General features: G+C 44.5%; 1 protein-coding gene across 3 annotated transcripts in view; it reads left to right on the top strand.

Moving 5' to 3' along the window:
* The window catches only part of LOC309334646 (uncharacterized protein), a 56,292-nt gene that overhangs the window by 22,167 nt on the left and 14,057 nt on the right, over window positions 1-20,068 (top strand). For all 3 annotated transcript variants that reach the window (XM_081849114.1, XM_081849113.1, XM_081849112.1), the window contains 2 exons: window positions 12,151-15,973; window positions 16,188-17,939. In XM_081849114.1, the coding sequence (XP_081705240.1) occupies window positions 12,151-14,792 (2,642 nt within the window). In that variant the 3' untranslated portion in view covers window positions 14,793-15,973; window positions 16,188-17,939. The remainder of the gene's footprint in view (window positions 1-12,150; window positions 15,974-16,187; window positions 17,940-20,068) is intronic.

The raw sequence follows: 20,068 nt of genomic DNA, 5'->3' as shown, positions 1-20,068 counted from the left end.
GTGATAACAGCAAAAATTGCCTACAATAGAAGAGTGGTAGTACAAAGTTATGGAGTATGCAGAAATAGCCAAACTAACAGCAAAAATTCAACATAAGGGTGACAAAACATATCAAAAAGAATGGGGGAAATTTGTGTTATATAGAGAGAAGACAATCTGAAATAGGGAAACCAGTAGAGCTAAAATAAACCTTATAACGGGAAAACACATGAAATTTACCGGATGATAATAATATAAAAATGAATTAAAAATGTATGTGAGTGTAATGGGGTTGGGGGTTGCTCGTGTGTAAAAGCGCAAACTGCTCCAAGCTGAGAAGTTTGGTTAAAACTTTCCCCTGTCCGGATGATCCCTACTTCATGACCGTTTTAATCACTGGCAGAATCCGTCAGTGGGCGTTTCCTGAATTTCTTCCAGCATAACAATTCTTTGACACCCAATCGACGTCTGGCTTCCCTGTGTGGAAGTCTCCTGCGCAGATTGGGCGTCCCAAGGGGAGGTCCTCTGCTCTCCCCGCTAGTCTCGCTGGAAGAGTCTCGGAGCCTAGCCTCCGAGGTACCCTCACCTTCCACTGTTTCTCTTGTGTCACGTCTATTTCCTTCCCCAGCGGAAGTTTCCTCTCTAGTCTTGCTGGTTCCCTCCCCGGCGTCATCTGGGAGCCTTAGCACCACCCTTGGCTCTGATGGCAGTTCCCTGACATCCACCTCCCCCTCTGGGCCCTCCCCACCCCCATCCCCTTCCTTGGACGGTGATGCGGGGAACCCCTTGAAAGAGCTATCCCCTTCCTCAGACGATTCAAACATTGTCCTCCACCTGTTTCTGTCCCTTTCCACTGCCCAATCTTCCCCATCTGAGCCCTCATCTCCGGACACCTCCTCTCCCTCTTCCTCTGAAGGAGGATACCCTAAAAACTCTTCTTCATCATCAGTGGTACCAAATTGCTCCTTCCAAAATCTCTCCAACGGTTTGGGTTTCCTTGGAAATCTGCGGTGAAACTCTTCTCATAAACACTCATCCATGACCTCTCCTTCTGGGACCCATGTGTTCTCTGACTCAGGTTCCCCTTCCCAAGCCACTAGATATTCCACCTGCCCCCCCTTCCACCTTGAATCAAGAATCTCTGCTGCTGCACCACCAAGTTCCCTCTCCTCCACCTCTGGGTTGGTGGGGGTCTCTCTCTCTCGTCCCGGAAACTCCCGCCCTTCCCTGTATGGTGAAAGTAACGACCGGTGAAACACTGGGTGCAACTTCATGTTGGTGGGCAACTTGAGCCTAAAAGCTACGGTATTAACCTGCTGTGTTACTTCGAAGGGTCCCAGTCTCCTTGGCCGTAACTTTTTACAACCTCCCTTGAATGGTAATCCTTTGGTGGACAACCACACCTTGTCCCCCACCCTTATGACCTCCCCTTCTCTACTGTGTTTGTCGGCCTGCCTCTTGTACTCCTCCTTAGCCCTTTCCAGATTCATCCTGAGCTGTTGGTGCAAAGCTTCCATCTCTTCCACAAATTGCTCTGCTTCCGGCACACTCCACCTCTCCTCCCCTCCCTCAGGGAAGGCCCTGGGGTGACATCCGTAATTGGCCATGAACGGACTCATCCCCGTGGACACATGCTCCACATTATTGTAAGCAAATTCAGCTAGCGCTAGCCTTTCCACCCAATCGTTCTCTCTTTCGCTGACGTAGCAGCGTAGATACTGTTGGAGTACGCTATTAGCCCTTTCTGCTTGTCCGTTGGTTTCTGGGTGACGGGCCGTCGAGAAACTTACCTCCACTTGGAGCAAGCTCATTAGCTTCCTCCAGAACCTAGAGGTAAATTGCCGTCCTCTGTCGGACACCACCCTCAAGGGGGCGCCATGCAGCCAGAAAACGTGGTCTACAAACAGCTTTGCTGATCGCTTCTCGGCCTTTTGGCTAAGATCAAGTGTAGTATCTGTTCTTATCAGTTTAATATCTGATATGTCCTCTACGATGACTTTGCCGGTTAGATTCGTTACAATTTGGATATAAATTGTTGAAAACAAGGGATAACAAGTTACTTTGACTTTTGGGTATGATCTGGAAGGAAACTGAGTTACCATAATCCCTCTAGAGGGGGCTTGGTGACACTACAAGAATTGATGTAAGTGGAAAAATACTCATGGAATTGAATAGGACTTTTTATCTCCTGGGAAAGCTGCAAAAATGAAAAATTGTTTTGTCTACAGAGGTCTCTACACTAAAGGAGACAATAGATATATCTATTGAAGAACGGAAGGGACTTGACGCAAGTTTTTGTTCCTGAACAAATAAAGCCTCTGTAGAGGAACTAGAAGCTTTTGGAATTAGAACGTTTTTGCAGCGGAACAGGAAAAGAAATCAGAGGAAAGTGAGGAAAGAGAACAACAAGAATTGGACAAAGCTGGAAGTGGGAACATTTGGGACATTCAGATTTAAAAGGACTAAGAAACAAAATTTGAGTTTTATTCTTAAACATAGAGATCTGGATGGAAAAAATGGACCCCCTTGAAATAGAGTTCTCCCAAGATTGGGTGTTTGAAACTAAAGACTATTAAAAAAATGGCAAAGACTATCAAAAAGACGGCAAAGTGGAGTTGAGATTTGGACATGGACGTGGGGTCTCCAGGCTGACAGCAGATTTGATGGACATTGGGGATCGAATCTGGGAAAGGGGGGAGGGAAATTCGGAATCCAAAGGGTGTAAAACTATACTTTGTTCTTTATTCTTTACTTTGTTCTGTCCTGCGTATTAAAGAGGAAGAAGAAGAAGAAGAGTTTGGATTTGATATCCCGCCTTTCACTCCCTTTAAGGAGTCTCAAAGCGGCTAACATTCTCCTTTCCCTTCCTCCCCCACAACAAACACTCTGTGGGGTGAGTGGGGCTGAGAGACTTCAAAGAAGTGTAACTGGCCCAAGGTCACCCAGCAGCTGCATGTGGAGGAGCGGAGACACGAACCCGGTTTCCCAGATTATGAGACTACCGCTCTTAACCACTACACCACACTGGCTCTCAGGGGAATTCGTGGAAGGGAACAGGGGTCGATCTTGGGGGGGGGGAATTATTTTTAAGTTGAAGGACGATTTGAACGTTGGAACAATGATAATAAGCTTAAAATTTGGGGTAAGAACTTGTTGAATTAAATTAATGGAATTGGAATACAAGAGAGGGTGGGGTGGGGAAGTCCTGGAAGGATGTTAATGAAAGTAAGGCCTAAATGCAAATGTTTCCTTTTTTTCTCTTTCTTCTTCTTTTTTCTTTTATATTTTGGATTTTTCTGGAAACTTTAATAAATATTATTTTTTTAAAAATACAAACAGCTTTGCTGTTTCTTCTGCCGTGACCGCATGCGAGCAGGCTATAAAATGGCACATCTTAGTCAGCAGGTCAACTACCACCATGACGGCAGTCTTTCCCTTGGACTTGGGCAGATCAGTCATAAAATCTATAGATACCACCTCCCATGGCCTCCCCGGAGTGGGCAAGGGTTCTAGTAACCCCGCGGGCGCTGTCTTCTCCCCCTTAGCCCGCTGGCACCGGTCACAACCCCGCACATATTCCCGTATGTCTTCCCTCACCCTTGGCCACCAGTACTGCCTGGTGACAAGCAACATGGTCTTATGTTGACCAAAATGCCTCGCAGTGGGGTTGTCATGTAGTTGTTTGAGTACCCTCCTTCTCAAATCCCCTTCTGGAATGTACAATGCTCCCCTGTAGTACAACGCTCCGTCCTTTTCCTCAAATCCTCCCCGGTTTTCCCCTGCTTCTTGGAGTTCCCTGATCTTTGTTTGAGCGTACTCGTCATCCCTCGTCAACCCTGCTAGTTCTCGCTTTCCCACCAATACTCCCCCACACATCCATCGGTCCTCAGGTATAACATGTCTCTCTTCCGGTGCACCTTCTCCTTCCAAGAACTCAGGTTTCCGGGATAGCGCATCTGCTCGGATATTTTCCTTCCCTGGGACGTACCAAATCTCAAAAGAAAACTTGGAAAACTCCTGAGCCCACCTCATTTGTCTCTGGTTGAGAACTCTCGCCGTTCTCCAGTATTCAAGGTTCTTATGGTCCGTGCACACCTGGATCTTGTGCTGAGCCCCTATCAACAAATGTCTCCATCGTCGGAACGCTTCGTAAATCTCAAGCAGTTCTCGGTCATACACTGTGTAGTTCTGCTCTGACTTGCTCAGCTTCCTCGAGAAAAAGGCACACGGTCTCCAGTCAGAATCCTTTCCCGGCTGGAGCAATATGGCACCCACAGCTCTGTCGGACGCGTCAGTTTCTAGCCTCATGGGCTTCTGCAAGTCCACGTGCAGGAGCTGCTCTTCCGATGCGAATGCTCTTTTTAGTCTTTCAAAAGACTGCTGTGCCTCATCCGTCCACACAAATTTCTTCTTGCTGCTGAGACAGTCAGTGATAGGTGCAGTCAAGTGCACGAAGTTCTTGATGAACTTCCTATAGAAATTTGCGAACCCCAGGAACCTCTGCACGTCCTTCCGGTTCTTTGGTGTCTTCCACTCCAGCACTGCTTGCACCTTACTTGGGTCCATGGCTAGACCCTTGGCCGATAACCTGTAGCCCAGGAACTCAACCTCTCGTGCATGGAATTGGCACTTCTCCAGTTTCACCCACAACTGTTTCTCCTGCAACCTCTTCAGCACTTCCCTGACATCTTTAACATGCTGCTCTTCGTTCTCAGAGTAGATCAGTACGTCATCTACGAAGGCCACACAATTCTTGTACAGCAGGGACCCCAGTACGTGATGCATAAATGATTGAAAACAGGCGGAACCCGATTGTATTCCGAAGGGCATAACGAGGTACTCAAAGGCCCCTAGAGTGGTGAACATGGTGGTCTTCCATTCATCCCCTTCCCTTATCCTAATCAGGTTGTACGCCCCCCGAAGGTCCGACTTGGTAAAAATCTTTCCCTTCCTTACCCTGGTCAAAATATCATCAATCCTTGGCATTGGGAAGGTCACAGACTCTGTTATCAAATTTAACGCCCGATAATCACAAACAAGTCTCAGCTCTTTGGAGTCCTTTTTGTCCACAAAAAATACTGGACTACCCCCCACTGCCCTTGACTCTCTTATGAACCCCCTCTCCAGGTTCTTGTCAATAAACTTCCGTAACTCCTGCATTTCTCTGTCTGACATGGCGTACAGTTTACCCGCTGGTAGCTGAGCCCCTGGAATTAGGTTGATTTGACAGTCAAAGGACCTGTGGGGGGGGGGGTAACCTGTTGGCCTCCTTCTCACTGAAAACCTCCTGCAGGTCAGCGTACTGTGGTGGTACCTTCCCCTTTCCCCCCACAGCCATCCCTGCCACCTTGGCCACGGCCATCCTCGGGACCTCCTTCCCGTGGCAGTGTTCTAAGCAGTGGGCTGATCCAAAGGCCACTGTCCGTTGGTGCCACACTACTACTGGATCATGCAACGCCAACCAGCTCATTCCCAGTATGATTGGGGGTCCGGCTAGTGTGGCCACGTGAAAAGCGATCGTTTCAGTGTGTCTGGCAACTCTCATCTGCATGGGAGGAGTCTGATGGGTCACTTCTCCCCCCAGCAGCTCTCTCCCATCAATGGTCGTTACTTGTAGCGGACGTTCTAAGGGCAGCAGCTCTAGCTGATGTTCCAGTGCAAAGTCCTTGCTGAAGAAATTGCAAGAGCTCCCTGAGTCCAGCAATGCCTTCACCTTAATTGGGTGTCCGTTGGGTAGCTCTAGCTCCACCTCTATGGCTATGGCTGCCCTGGGGGGGTCTCGTTTGGGCACTCTTACTGGTTGCTCGCCTGGCTGCTGTGCCCTTTGATTGGCAGCCAAGCTCTGTCGTTTCCCTGCTCTTTGGCGCCCTCTTCCTCACCACCAGCAGCCCCTACCATCCCTTGCCACACCTTTCTCTTAGGGCAGACCCTTGCAAAGTGTCCTGGCTGTTGGCAGAGAAAACATTTCTTGGCCGTTTTCCCCTCCCTTTTGCGCGCCTCACCGGAGTTTGAAACCCCGCGCGTGCTCGCGCCTCCAATCTCCATTGGCTCCGCTGGCTGGGAAGGTTGCTCCGGCACTTCTGGAATGCGGATGTCATGCCAACGCTCCGCCCTCCCTTCCCGCTTCTCCATAGCCCGTGCCTCTTGGCGTATTCCAATTGAAAGCGCCATTTTCGTCAGCTGATCCATCGACTGCGGGCGGGGTGAGCGGGAAAGTTCGTCCTTAACCCAAGGGGCTAAACCTTCCTCAAACATCATTTGAATGGGTTCCGAAGTCATTTCCCACCCAAGTTTGTGAATCAACATGGAAAAACCTTGACCAGTACTCTCTGACTGGTTCCCTTGTTTGCATGACAGCAATTCTCGGCGCGTGACGCTCACTTCCACCTCACTCGAGAACATATGGTCCATGGCGCTAAAAAACTTCCTCAGGTCTTTCAAGGCGGCATTTTCCGTTGCCATCAAGGGTCTAACCCATTCCCTGGCACCGCCCTCAAGATGCCCTATCACAAAAGCCACTCTCACCCCATCGTCCACAAAATCATCGTACTGCAGATCCAGTGCGTACTGCACCTCCGTCTTAAAAGCATTATAGTCTCTCGGATTGCCCCCAAACTTATGCACCAGTCCCGGTACCTTCCTTGCAATGGGGGTGGGTTTCCCCTGGGCATCCTGAGCCCGCCTCTCATCTAGCCGCGCCGCTAGAATAGCCAGCTGCTATTCCAAATCTCTGTTTCTCTCCTCCAGACTTGGTCCTCCCCTGGCTCCTTCTCCGGCGCCGGCTCCTTCTCCTGTTAGGCTCATGGTTATCCGCACACACAAGCAACGTCAAGGACTGATGGATTGCTGTAATGGGGTTGGGGGTTGCTCGTCTGTAAAAGCGCAAACTGCTCCAAGCTGAGAAGTTTGGTTAAAACTTTCCCCTGTCCGGACGATCCCTACTTCATGACCGTCTTAATCACTGGCAGAATCCGTCAGTGGGCGTTTCCTGAATTTCTTCCAGCATAACAATTCTTTGACACCCAATCGACGTCTGGCTTCCCTGCGTGGAAGTCTCCTGCGCAGATTGGGCGTCCCAAGGGGAGGTCCTCTGCTCTCCCCGCTGGTCTCGCTGGAAGAGTCTCGGAGCCTAGCCTCCGAGGTTCCCTCACCTTCCACTGTTTCTCTTGTGTCACGTCTATTTCCTTCCCCAGCAGAAGTTTCCTCTCTAGTCTTGCTGGTTCCCTCCCCGGCGTCATCTGGGAGCCTTAGCACCACCCTTGGCTCTGATGGCAGTTCCCTGACAGTTAGGATTATTGTTGAACAAAATTTGTAAATGAATATAGACAGACAAAAAGTATTGTATACATAGATTTATTTGTTTACAGACATTTTATGGAAAAAATGAAGAACAATTATATATAAAATGGACAAAGAATGCGAAAAATTAAAGACGACATAAAAAAGCCGGAAGGAGGGAAGTCAGCTCGGGAGAGCAAGAACAAATGTGAAACATAATGTATGTGTATGTATAGTATGTAACTAAAAAATCAATAAAGATCCTCTAAAAAAAGAAAAGAAACACCATCTTGTCTCCATCGCAAAGTGCTTTATTTACGTTAAACTTATAACTTTCACAGTGTGTGGGTAAAACTGGAACTCCCTCCCGCAGGAGCCAGGGATTGGAGAGACTTTTCTAAAGGGAAATAAGACAATCTATACATGGCAATCTATACATTCATGATTGTGAATAATACTCTCTTAGAAAAATGTAAGGTGCAGAAGGGAACATTTGTTTACAGTGGTAAAAGTTCTTAAGCCGAGGTACTATTTCTGGGTTAGCGAAGTCTGTAACCTGAAGCGTATGTAACCCGAGGTACCAATGTTTGTATTATCAAGAAGAATAAGGAAAACTCCAGATATAAAAGGAGGTGAGGGTGGGGCAACAAAAATGACAAAACTGAAGGATTCTGCATATGATGTGGTATTATGTTTAGGAGAACCTCTTAGTAGTGTATTAGAAGCAATAAGGCTGCTTGGAAATGCTGCAGGTTTTAAAATAAATAGAGGGAAATCTAAGGTGTTAGTGAAAAGCATGGATGCACATTCAAAAAATTATTTACAGAGAGTGAGTGAATGGTTAACAGGATAAACAACAACAATATAGTTGTTGATATAGTTCAAGATAATTATATTAAAATCATTAACTTCAAAATAATATATATATATCAGTCCATAACTAAGAAGTAGTCAAAGTAATGGATTGCTGGTGGGGAACACCACAACGCCTTTCAATGGATGATGTCCAAGACAGTATAGCTATAATGAATGACATATATATATATATATATATATATATATATTTGCTTTCGTAGATTTTCACGGGTACAGGAATGCAGGTTTTGGTGTCCTCGGGTGTCTTCCCGTGTAAAAGTTGGGGTGTCTAGGCGACGTTTCGACGAGGTCTCACTCGTCATCTTCAGGCTGGTGCTTTCGGCTTCTTGTTACTGGAACAGAGCAGGATCTCAGTGTTTGAGTTCCTATAAATACTGTAGAGGGGGTGTGGTGTATAGCCTCCAATGTTCTGGGCAGAGAGGAAGTTCCCAGGCTAGTGTGCCTTTTCTTCTTTTGTTCCTTAATTACTTGAGAGATATCTTGAGTGATTTCTTGAGTGATATCCTGAGTACCACTTAGGTGGGTCATTAGGTGTGGATTAGTTGTTAAAGTCTTTGTGTCTTGACCTCTTGAACTTTGTGAAGAGTTTTCCTGAGAAGATGGCTGTACTGTACTTAGTTGTGCTCTGGCTTGGCTTCGTGTATAGGGGCGAGCTGTGGTTTTGTGGCTTGTGTCAGCCAGATCTGTGTAGGGATTGCAGGGGGGTGCAGCATCCGGAGGTGCCACCATGGACTGGCTACTGGATGGTGTCTGTAATTCATCTGTGGAGAGGGTCTGGGTTTGGGTCTGGTGTGGTTGATTGGTGTTGGCGTTCTGTGTGCCTCTGAATCTGGTGTCAGTTTTTGTGGGGAGGGCTAATTTCCAGATGTCTGGCAAGCGGGATGTGTCGTCACGCTTGTTCATGTTGTGAGGGTGTTTCTCTATCTCGATGGCTTCCATGATTATTCTCTTGTGGTGATGTTCCGTGTTAAAGAGCAATTTGGAATCTGCAAAATTAATTTCGTGTCCTGTTTCTTTCATGTGTTGGAAAAGAGAGGAAGTTTTTTCTTCTTTTTTGACGGCATTCTTGTGTTCTGCGATACGTGCATTTATTCGTCTGTTTGTTTGTCCAATGTACGTGGCTGGGCAGACTTTGCAGGGTATTTCATAGATCCCTTGGTTTTCCAACTGGATTTTATCCTTGGGGTTTCTGAGGATATTGGCTATTTTTTGGTTGGTGCAAAAGGCTGTTTTGATATTGTGTTTATGGAGGATTTTGCTAATTTTATCTGTAGTGCCCTTGATATAAGGGAGGAGGGCCATGCCATTGTTTTCTTCTGTGTCTTGGTTTTTGGGGGGTGTTTCCTTTTGGATTAGCTTCGTAATCCTGTTTTGCTGGTATCCATTGGCAATTAACACGTTTGAGAGATTCTGTAACTCAGTTGTCAAGTGGTCTTTGTCAGCCAGGCGTTTGGTTCTGGAGATGAGAGTCTTGGCTACGGAGTTTATTTGTGCAGGGTGGTGGTGTGATTGTGCATGTAAGTAGCGGTTGGTGTGTGTTTTTTTTCCGGTAGATAGTGTGTCCTAGGGAGCCATCAGGTTTTTTGTAGATTAGGACGTCAAGGAAGGGAAGTTGGTTGTTGGCTTCTATTTCCATAGTGAATTGTATTTTGGGGTGTAAGTTGTTGAGATGTGTGAGGAAGCTATCCAGTTTTTCTTTCCCGTGTGGCCAAATTACAAAGGTGTCGTCAACATATCTGAGCCAAAGTTTGGGTTTGTGTTCTGACTTGTCTAAAGCATTGGTTTCAAAGTGTTCCATGTACAGGTTTGCGATGACCGGTGAGAGGGGTGATCCCATAGGTGCTCCTTCTATCTGTTTGTATCTTTGTCCATTGTGGATGAAGTACGTGTTGGTTAGGCAGTGGTTGGTCAGGTCCAAGATGTATTCGGGGGGATTGTATTTGTTTTGAATAGCTGTCAAGGCTTCATTAATGGGCACTTGTGTGAAGAGAGATACAACATCGAAGCTCACAAGTAGGTCATTAGGATGTAGGTTTTGCTTCTTTATTGTTTCTATGAACTGGAAGGAGTTTGGTACGTGTGAAGAGATGGATTCTGCATAGGGCTGAAGTTGCTTGGCGAGAAATTTAGCGAGATTTTGTAGAGGTGAGCCTATGGAGCTGACTATTGGTCTGAGTGGTGTTCCTTCTTTGTGTATCTTGGGGAGGCCGTAGAGTTTGGGGCATCTGGATGATTTTTCTCTGGGGATGATTCTTAGCTGGATTTCTTCACTGATAGGAGAGGCTTTTATTTTGGATTTGGTGGTTTTTTCCAGGTAGGTGGTGGGATCTGTTTTTATAGGTTTGTAGGCAGGATCTTGGAGTAGATTTGATAGTTTTGCTTGGTAGTCCGATGTGTTCATCACCACTGTGGCATTACCTTTGTCTGCTGGGAGAATGATTATGTTGTTGTCTTTCCTCAGGTTGGTGAGTGCTTTCTGTTCTTCTTTGTGTAAATTGCTTCTGGGTGGTTTGCTGGAGCAGAGGATGTTGGTGACTTCAAGTCTGATTTTATTGGCTTCATCTGGGTTGATTTTGGTTAGGCTAGCTTCGACTCCGCATATGATGTTTTCCGTGGGGATGCGTCTCGGGGCGACTGCAAAGTTGAAACCTTTGGAGAGTACTTTGGTTTCAGTTGTGGTGAGGATCCTGTCTGATATGTTATGTACTGTTTGTTTCATGGGTTGCTGTGGAGGGTGGCTGGGCTTCTGGCGTTTAAAATCCAGTTGGAAAACCAAGGGATCTATGAAATACCCTGCAAAGTCTGCCCAGCCACGTACATTGGACAAACAAACAGACGAATAAATGCACGTATCGCAGAACACAAGAATGCCGTCAAAAAAAGAAGAAAAAACTTCCTCTCTTTTCCAACACATGAAAGAAACAGGACACGAAATTAATTTTGCAGATTCCAAATTGCTCTTTAACACGGAACATCACCACAAGAGAATAATCATGGAAGCCATCGAGATAGAGAAACACCCTCACAACATGAACAAGCGTGACGACACATCCCGCTTGCCAGACATCTGGAAATTAGCCCTCCCCACAAAAACTGACACCAGATCCAGAGGCACACAGAACGCCAACACCAATCAACCACACCAGACCCAAACCCAGACCCTCTCCACAGATGAATTACAGACACCATCCAGTAGCCAATCCATGGTGGCACCTCCGGATGCTGCACCCCCCTGCAATCCCTACACAGATCTGGCTGACACAAGCCACAAAACCACAGCTCGCCCCTATACACGAAGCCAAGCCAGAGCACAACTAAGTACAGTACAGCCATCTTCTCAGGAAAACTCTTCACAAAGTTCAAGAGGTCAAGACACAAAGACTTTAACAACTAATCCACACCTAATGACCCACCTAAGTGGTACTCAGGATATCACTCAAGAAATCACTCAAGATATCTCTCAAGTAATTAAGGAACAAAAGAAGAAAAGGCACACTAGCCTGGGAACTTCCTCTCTGCCCAGAACATTGGAGGCTATACACCACACCCCCTCTACAGTATTTATAGGAACTCAAACACTGAGATCCTGCTCTGTTCCAGTAACAAGAAGCCGAAAGCACCAGCCTGAAGATGACGAGTGAGACCTCGTCGAAACGTCGCCTAGACACCCCAACTTTTACACGGGAAGACACCCGAGGACACCAAAACCTGCATATATATATATATATATATATATATATATATATATATATATTATTTTGAAGTTTATGATTTGTAAATTTTAGATGACAATCTACTACTAATAATAACACATTTACTATATTAATTAGCCACGTGTTGCGACCATATTTGAGTAGCTCAACTGCTAAGTCAGCTCTGGCATTGAGACTAGTAGCTCAAGTGACTCAAGGCCCAATTCAGGCTAAACACATCTAACTCTTCAGTTTTTCCTCTATCACAAGCATTCATTAACTTTGTTCTTCCCGAGGCTCTAATCAGCTTCTCTCTTCATTGCAGATGGTGATCAATTGGAAGGGAAGAACAAGGGGGACCACAACAGTATCCACATAGCGGAGAAGTCAACTAAATATTCAGGGTGTGGAGAGAACATCCGTCAGAGCTCCCAGTCCACCTCCCATCAAAGAAAGAGCTTCATTTGGAGGGATAGCCTCACTTCACACGAAAGAACTCACAGTGGAGAGAAATTGTATCAGTGCTTGGAATGTGGAAAGAGCTTCAGTCGGAAGGATGGTCTAACTTCCCATCACAGAATTCATACAGGGGAGAAACCCTATCCGTGCTTGGAATGCGGAAAGAGCTTCAGTCAACGTTCCCATCTAACTTCCCATCGAAAAGTTCATACGGGGGAGAAACCCTATCAGTGCTTTGAATGTGGAAAGAGCTTCCGGGAGGGGGCCGGGCTCACTTTCCATCAAAGAATTCATACAGGGGAGAAACCACATCAGTGCTTGGAATGTGGAAAAAGCTTCAGCCAGGCGATCCATCTCACTACCCATCAAAGAATTCATACAGGGGAGAAACCCTATCAGTGTTTAGAATGCGGAAAGAGCTTCACTCAAAGTTCCAATCTAACTTCCCATCAAAGAGTCCATACAGGGGAGAAATCCTATCAGTGCTTGAAATGTGGGAAGAGCTTCGGTACCAGACAGAGTCTCACTTCCCATAACAGAATTCATACAGGGGAGAAACCCTATCAGTGCTTAGAATGCGGAAAGAGCTTCAGTCACAGACAAAATCTCACTTCCCATAACAGAATTCATACAGGGGATAAACCTTTTCAATGCCATGAGTGTGGAAAGAGCTTTCGTCACCGTTTCCATCTAACTAGCCATCAAAGAATTCATACAGGGGAGAAACCTTATCAGCGTTTGGAGTGTGGGAATAGCTTCAGGCACAGGCACGGTCTCACTTTGCATCAACCAAATCATACCAGGGGAAAACCCTATCAATGCTTGAAATGTGGAAAGAGCTTCAATCGGAAGGATGGTCTCACTTCACATCAAAGAATTCATATAGGGGAGAAACCCTATCACTGCTTGGAATGTGGAAAGAGCTTCAGCCAGGCGATCCATCTCACTACCCATCAAAGAATCCATACAGGGGAGAAACCCTATCAGTGCTTAGAATGTGGAAAGTGCTTCCGGGAGCGGTCCATGCTCACTTCCCATCAAAGAATTCATACAGGGGAGAAACCCTATCAGTGCTTGGAATGTGGAAAGAGCTTCCGGGAGAAGACCAACCTCACAAAGCATAAAAGAGTCCATACAGGGAAGAAACCCTATCGGTGCTTACAATGTGGAAAGAGCTTCAGTCACAGACACAGTCTCACTTCCCATAACAGAATTCATACAGGGGAGAAACCCTATCGGTGCTTGGAATGCGGAAAGAGCTTCAGTCAAAGTTCCGGTCTCACTACCCATCATAGAGTTCATACAGGGGAGAAACCCTATCAGTGCTTAGAATGTGGAAAGAGCTTCAGGGAGAGGACCAACCTCACAAGGCATAAAAGAGTCCATACAGGGGAGAAACCCTATCAGTGCTTGGAATGTGGAAAGAGCTTCCGGGAGAGGACCAAGCTCACAAGGCATAAAAGAGTCCATACAGGGGAGAAACCCTATCAGTGCTTAGAATGTGGAAAGAGCTTCAGTGAGAGGGTGCAGCTCACTTCCCATTACAGAATTCATACAGGGGAGAAACCATATCCATGCCTGGAATGTGGAAAGAGCTTCCGTTACAGGCAGAGTCTTACTTCGCATCGAAAAGTTCATACGGGGGAGAAACCCTATCAGTGCTTCGAATGTGGAAAGAGCTTTTATCACAGTTCTGGTCTCACTTCCCATCAAAGAATTCATACAGGGGAGAAACCACATCAGTGTTTGGAGTGTGGAAAAAGCTTCAGCCGTGTGATCCATCTCACTTCCCATCAAAGAATTCATACAGGGGTTAAACCTTTTCAATGCCATGAGTGTGGAAAGAGCTTTGGTCACCGTTCCACTCTCACTATCCATCAAAGAATTCATACAGGGGAGAAACCTTTTCAATGCCATAAGTGTGGAAAGAGCTTTCGTCAACGTTCCACTCTCACTTTCCATCAAAGAATTCATACAGGGGAGAAACCTTTTCAATGCCATAAGTGTGGAAAGAACTTTCGTCACCGTTACACTCTCACTTTCCATCAAGGAATTCATAAAGGGGAGAAACCATATCAGTGTTTGGAATGTGGAAAGTGCTTCCGGGAGCGGTCCAAGCTCACTTCCCATAACAGAATTCATACAGGGGATAAACCCTTTCAATGCAATGTGTGTGGAAAGAGCTTTCGTCACAGTTCCAGTCTCACTTTCCATCAAAGAATTCATAAAGGGGAGAAACCATATAAGTGTTTAGAATGTGGAAAGAGCTTCCGGGAGGGGGCCAAGCTCACTTCCCATCAAAGAATTCACACAGGGGAGAAACCCTTTCAATGCCATGAGTGTGGAAAGAGCTTTGGTCACAGTTCCTATCTCATAACCCATCAAAGAACTCATACAGCTCAGAAACCGTATCAGTGCTTGGAATGTGGAAAGAGCTTCAATCGGAAAGATATTCTCACTTCCCATCAAAGAATTCATACAGAGGGAAAACCAAAAGAAAAAGAATAACGCAAACATTATTAAACAACCTTTACAAAACATATTTGTATAGAAAAGAGAAAGGGTAGGGGAGAATAACTAAAAATACCCTTTATCACACTTGTATCATATATATCATATCATTTGTCAACACATAGAAAGGTAGGCTCCCCCAGCTCTCCCACTGGGTGCCCCCTTCTCGTCTCCCACCCTGAGTGATCATTCCTCTGTAGCAATAATTATTCAGAATATGCTCTCCAGGATAAACCCAGCTGTATTTAGTATCCAGTATTTAGTATCCAGTAACCTTCAGCAAGATGGCACTTTTCCTACATTGTGCCCCCACAGCCCAGCCTTCAAATCTTAACCACTCAGACAGTGATCATCTAATACAGTGGTACCTCGGGTTACATACGGGTTACAGGTTACATACTCCGCTAACCCAGAAATAGTTCCCCGGGTTAAGAACTTTGCTTCAGGATGAGAACAGAAATGGTGGTCCGGTGGCGCATCGGCAGCAGGAGACCCCTATTAGCTAAAGTGGTGCTTCAGTTTAAGAACAGTTTCAGGTTAAGAGTGGACCTCCGGAACGAATTAAGTACTTACCCCAAGGTACCACTGTAATATTTCTCCAGTTTCTAGGTCCATTTTCTATAAAGCCTTATTAAAACTGTTCCAACAAATCTCAGTCAAGTCACAGTCCAAAATTATTATGTGTTTTAATGTTCATCCAATCCTGCTTCTTCTTTTACTAATCTTTCCTAATCCACTGGGGGTGGGGAAGAAGGCATATTAAATCCCTTTTCTCACACAAGATCATAGCTTGTGTTGTGAACAGTTTCAGGAGTTCCACTGCATCCCCTTTTGCTGGATGTACATTTTTCTATGCCAATAATTCCCACACCAGCTCATCCCAATGCAGCCTTGTCCTTCTATGGAGCTCTTTCTCTCTCCTCCTGTTCTTCCTTCACCTGCTCAACAGAAGCTTCTGCGCCACTCCCAGTGACTCCTTTCCAGTGACTCCTGGCTTACGACCCACACATTAACCTCGGTCTCTTTTTCTGGAACCCGTCTTGGTCTTCAGTGTAAAGGCGCTTCATTTCTGGATAGGGAGCAGAGCTGCAGAAGCTTGTTTGGCGTGGATGCATTTGGTTCTCCATAAATCAGGCAGAGGCAAAGTTCATTGGCAAAAAAAGAACTTTCTACTAAAGGTTTTTCAGCTTCGTTACAGAACAAAGCTTCAGGGGCCTTAGCAGATGTGAAAGTTAGAAAATGAAAGTAAGAAAGAGAAACCAGCCCACTGAGCTCACAGATTTATCTTTCTGGCTCTGTGTGACCTTGAGATAACAAAACACAAATCATAATAAATCCAGTTGCCTCAGCAGAAAAGAACAAAACCTTCTGGAAGGAACCAGTGTTTTCCAGTATTTTCCAGTTTCTCCTCTCAGGATTTTAGCCATGACATTTTGTCCCACTGCCAGAAAAGCATCTTTAGCTTCCTAGTTTCTGTGGCAACACTTTGGCTCAAGTTTCCATCACAGAATCATAGAATGGGAGAGTCGGAAGTGTCGGGATTTTTAGGGAGGCAGGAGAGGATATATTGTTTACTAATATCCTTCCTAACTTGCATTAGCCAGTTCTAGAACTTAGCAGAGTTCCAAACATTCCCCTTTTTAAATTTGCACGGTAGTTAGCTTGTTGCAGGCTTGCTTAAGCCTCTTTAAATATAGGATTCCTGGCAAGATCCCTTCTACTCCCTCATAAAAAGACACGACACAGTTTTGCTAAAGTCAATATAAAAGTAGTTTACTCATTCAGTTCACAGAAGCATCCCTGAAGGCAGAATTTGGTTGCTGTCACGTCTGCTAACATATAGAAAGACAGAATGGAGAAAAAGATCAGAACGTGGAGGACATGTGCTCCTCTACTTAGAATAGGCCTCACTTACTTCAAGTCACATGCAGTGGAAGTCTGTCCCAGCTCAGGAGGAAACAGGAAGTTTTCTCCTGAGTAGTAGAAAACATCCCCAAATATGTCCACTGTAGGAACGTTGTACTTCACTGCTATAAGTTTCACATCCCACAGGAAGGGAGCCTGGGTGTCACCTGGTCTTGCCCCCTGCAAGTCAGGGATCTCGTCTAAGACAGATGGTCATCCAACCTCTGCTTTAAAAACTCCATGGAAGGAGAGTCCAGCACCTACCAAGGAAGTCTGTTTCACTCTGGAAGAACTCTTCCTGTCCTAAAGTATTTCCTGAGGTTTAGCTGGAATCTCTTTTCTTGTAACTTGAAGCCATTGCTCCATCCTGAACACCTTGTTCCATCCTGCAGGTGACAGCCCTTTCATAACATGTATACGTTGTAGAAAATAACAATTCCATAAAATGGCATTTGGATGATTCCGATTTCTTTTAAGCCTATGGCCTAGCCTAACTGAAAAGGCCTGTGCCTGCCTACATTTGACGGAACAGAATGAGCTGCTTTTAGGTATTGTATGTAGCAAATGTCTGTTCCAGAACCCTGAAAAGAATAAAGTGGGAGTTGTATACATGAAAAGAGAATCAGCTAGGCATGGCAATTGTGATTCATCTTGAACTGTTTTGTAGATGGATGAAAGAGGACTTTGGAAGACATTTAGTGAATAGGAATATTAGCCAAAGTCTTAAAAAGAAAGACAAAAAAATTGTTATATGTCGTCACATGATATCATGAGGGCTTATCTGAAGAGCCAAATGATTTTGGTTAGTTCAGGATGATGACATTGGGCTGCAACTATTAAGATTGCTGCGATCCTTGAAGATGATGGGTTTTTCGGAGCTAGCCAACCTAACCGGAAGAGTCCGCGACCAGAAGGAGGAGGCATATCGGGAAGAATGGACTAAATTTAATGATTATTTAGTTAAATATGTCAAGTTAGATGAATTGGAATCAGCTTGCAGATACTTAATCGACTTAGGATTCTATATAAGTTAAGTGATGAATTAATAGGTGTAATTTCAAAATGAAAAGATCTAAGGATGTTAATGTTCAAGTTAAACTTTATAAGAACTGTGATTTGGAAAACCCTTAAAAAGGATATGCATTGAAATTCAGTGAAGGGGAAGTGAGGAAGGCACTTAACAATGTTAATAAGTATAATTTTTAATAAGGTTATGGTTTATGTTTGTTTGTTTTATGTGTTTGTTTATAATTTTGTGAAAACCGATAAAAAATTGAAGTAAAAAAAAAAGATTGCTGTGATCCTTTGATTGGCGAATAGGAATGATGTGCAATTTGCCATTCCATCCAAAAAACACCTACAATAAAATATAAATTACTTATTGATCGGAGAAAGAGAGGCGGATTTGACCTACCTGACCTGGAATTATATCATGCTGCAGCAGGTCTGACCTGCTTAAAGGAGTGGATTAAGTTAAAGGACACTGATGTGTTAGATCTGGAGGAAGTAGGAACTCAATTTGGATGGCATGCATACCTAATAGATGGAAAGGAGAGAGTCCACATGGGTTCTATAAGGAAATCATTGTATAAAATATGGATGAAATATAAAGGGATTCTAGAACCCAAAACACCTTGGTGGACCTCACCTTAGAAATCATGACTGTAAAGAGAAAGAATATGAATAACAACTGGGCAACATATAAGGATTACTGGAAGAGGAAAATAATAAACTTAAATTGAAAGGATATAAGGAAGTTAAGAAATATTTGAACAATTGGCTGCAGTTCTTTCAAATTAATCAGAGATGACAAAAGAGGAAGAAAAAGGATTTGAGAAAGAAATTTCAAGATTGGATGAGTACTTACTGCAATCTAAAAGTAAACATATTTCCAAACTATATGATTTGCTCCTAGAATGGGAGGTAAAGGAGCAGCAAGTGAAGACAGCGATGGTAAAGTAGGCCCAGGATTCAGGGAAAAATATGATGAGCCAATGGGAACTGCTTTTGAGACAGGGATATTAAATTTACGGCATGCTACAATTTTAGAGAGAATGTAACAAAAATGCAACACAGATGGTACCTGACCCTGGTTAGACTGGCAAAAATGTATAAAAACTGTAGTGATGTTTGTTGGAGATACAACAACGGGGCGGGAACCTTTCTACACATGGGCTGGGAGTGCAAAGAGATTTTAAGGGTTCTGGGAAAATATTTACAACAAGTTGAAAAAGTGAATAAGGAGTGGGCTATCTTTAAGGAATACATCAAAAGCTATGTGGAAAAAGTCGAACTTTTGACAGATATTGAGTGAATCCAGAATATGATTAGAGTGAAAGGAGAGTAAAGTTAAGATAGAAGAAGAGATTAAAGAAATAATGAAATGTGTTTAAGGCAATTGGAAAAATAAAGTAGTGTAACAAGAACGGCTGGAAGTCAAGTCAGTTTGTGGGTGTTCATGTGGGGTAGATGTGTTGGTATGTATAGTATAGGTAGGCATAATATAGAGTAATGTAGGTATGCTTTATGTTAGGAAAATAACGTATTGTGTATATGTACTGTGTAAATGTAAATGCATGTGTTCTATATGTATGTGGTTCTTTGCAGGAACATTTGTATTTCAATAAAGGCCTCCCACCTGGAGACTTCCTCCTTTTGGGGGGGGGGATTCTGTGTGGATAACCTCCAGTCTGGGAACCTCTTTTTGAATTTCTACTACATATACATGACAGGATTATTTTTTTAAAAAAATGAAAGTGATTTATAATGAGATTGAATATAATTATTGGTAGAAATTATTTAAAACATTCAAAAAATGAATCGGCAGTACATTTTTTCTTAGTGTTTACAGTTCAGTTTACAGATGGTTGGGGCGGGATCCTTAGTAAACCTGGGGACGTCTGCATGTGATCCCACCATAAAGAAGGAGGCTGGAGCCTGAAAGGCAAAAGCATTGGCCCCAAAGGCTTCAAGGGCAATTTTCCCCATGGAGACCTGGGACCCTTCTCCTTCTAAAGGGACCTCCAAGGAGGAAGCCAGGGCCGCCAGGGCGGATCATCGGGTGACGATGTTTCTATTTTACTTAATATATGTGGGGTTTTGTGTCAGCATTGCTTGTGCGGGTTCTCTGCTGTTCACCCATGGACAGTAATACTAAAAGGAAAGGGAGTTCATGATGGCTGGGAGTTTGTTAAGAGGGAGATAGTAAAAGCACAACTTCAGGCAATACCAATGAGACGGAAACATGGAAGGTGCCTAAAGAAGCCAGGGTGGCTATCTAAAGAACTTTTAACTGAGTTAAGATTAAAAAAGGATGTGTACAAAAAATGGAAAAGGGGGGAAACCACCAAAGAGGAATTCAAACAAAT

This window comes from Podarcis erhardii (assembly GCF_964252035.2).
Source record: "Podarcis erhardii genome assembly, chromosome: 2".
Lineage (NCBI taxonomy): Eukaryota > Metazoa > Chordata > Lepidosauria > Squamata > Lacertidae > Podarcis > Podarcis erhardii.
The sequence above is the reverse complement of the archived record's forward strand: the minus strand, read 5'-3'. Positions and strand labels throughout refer to the sequence as shown.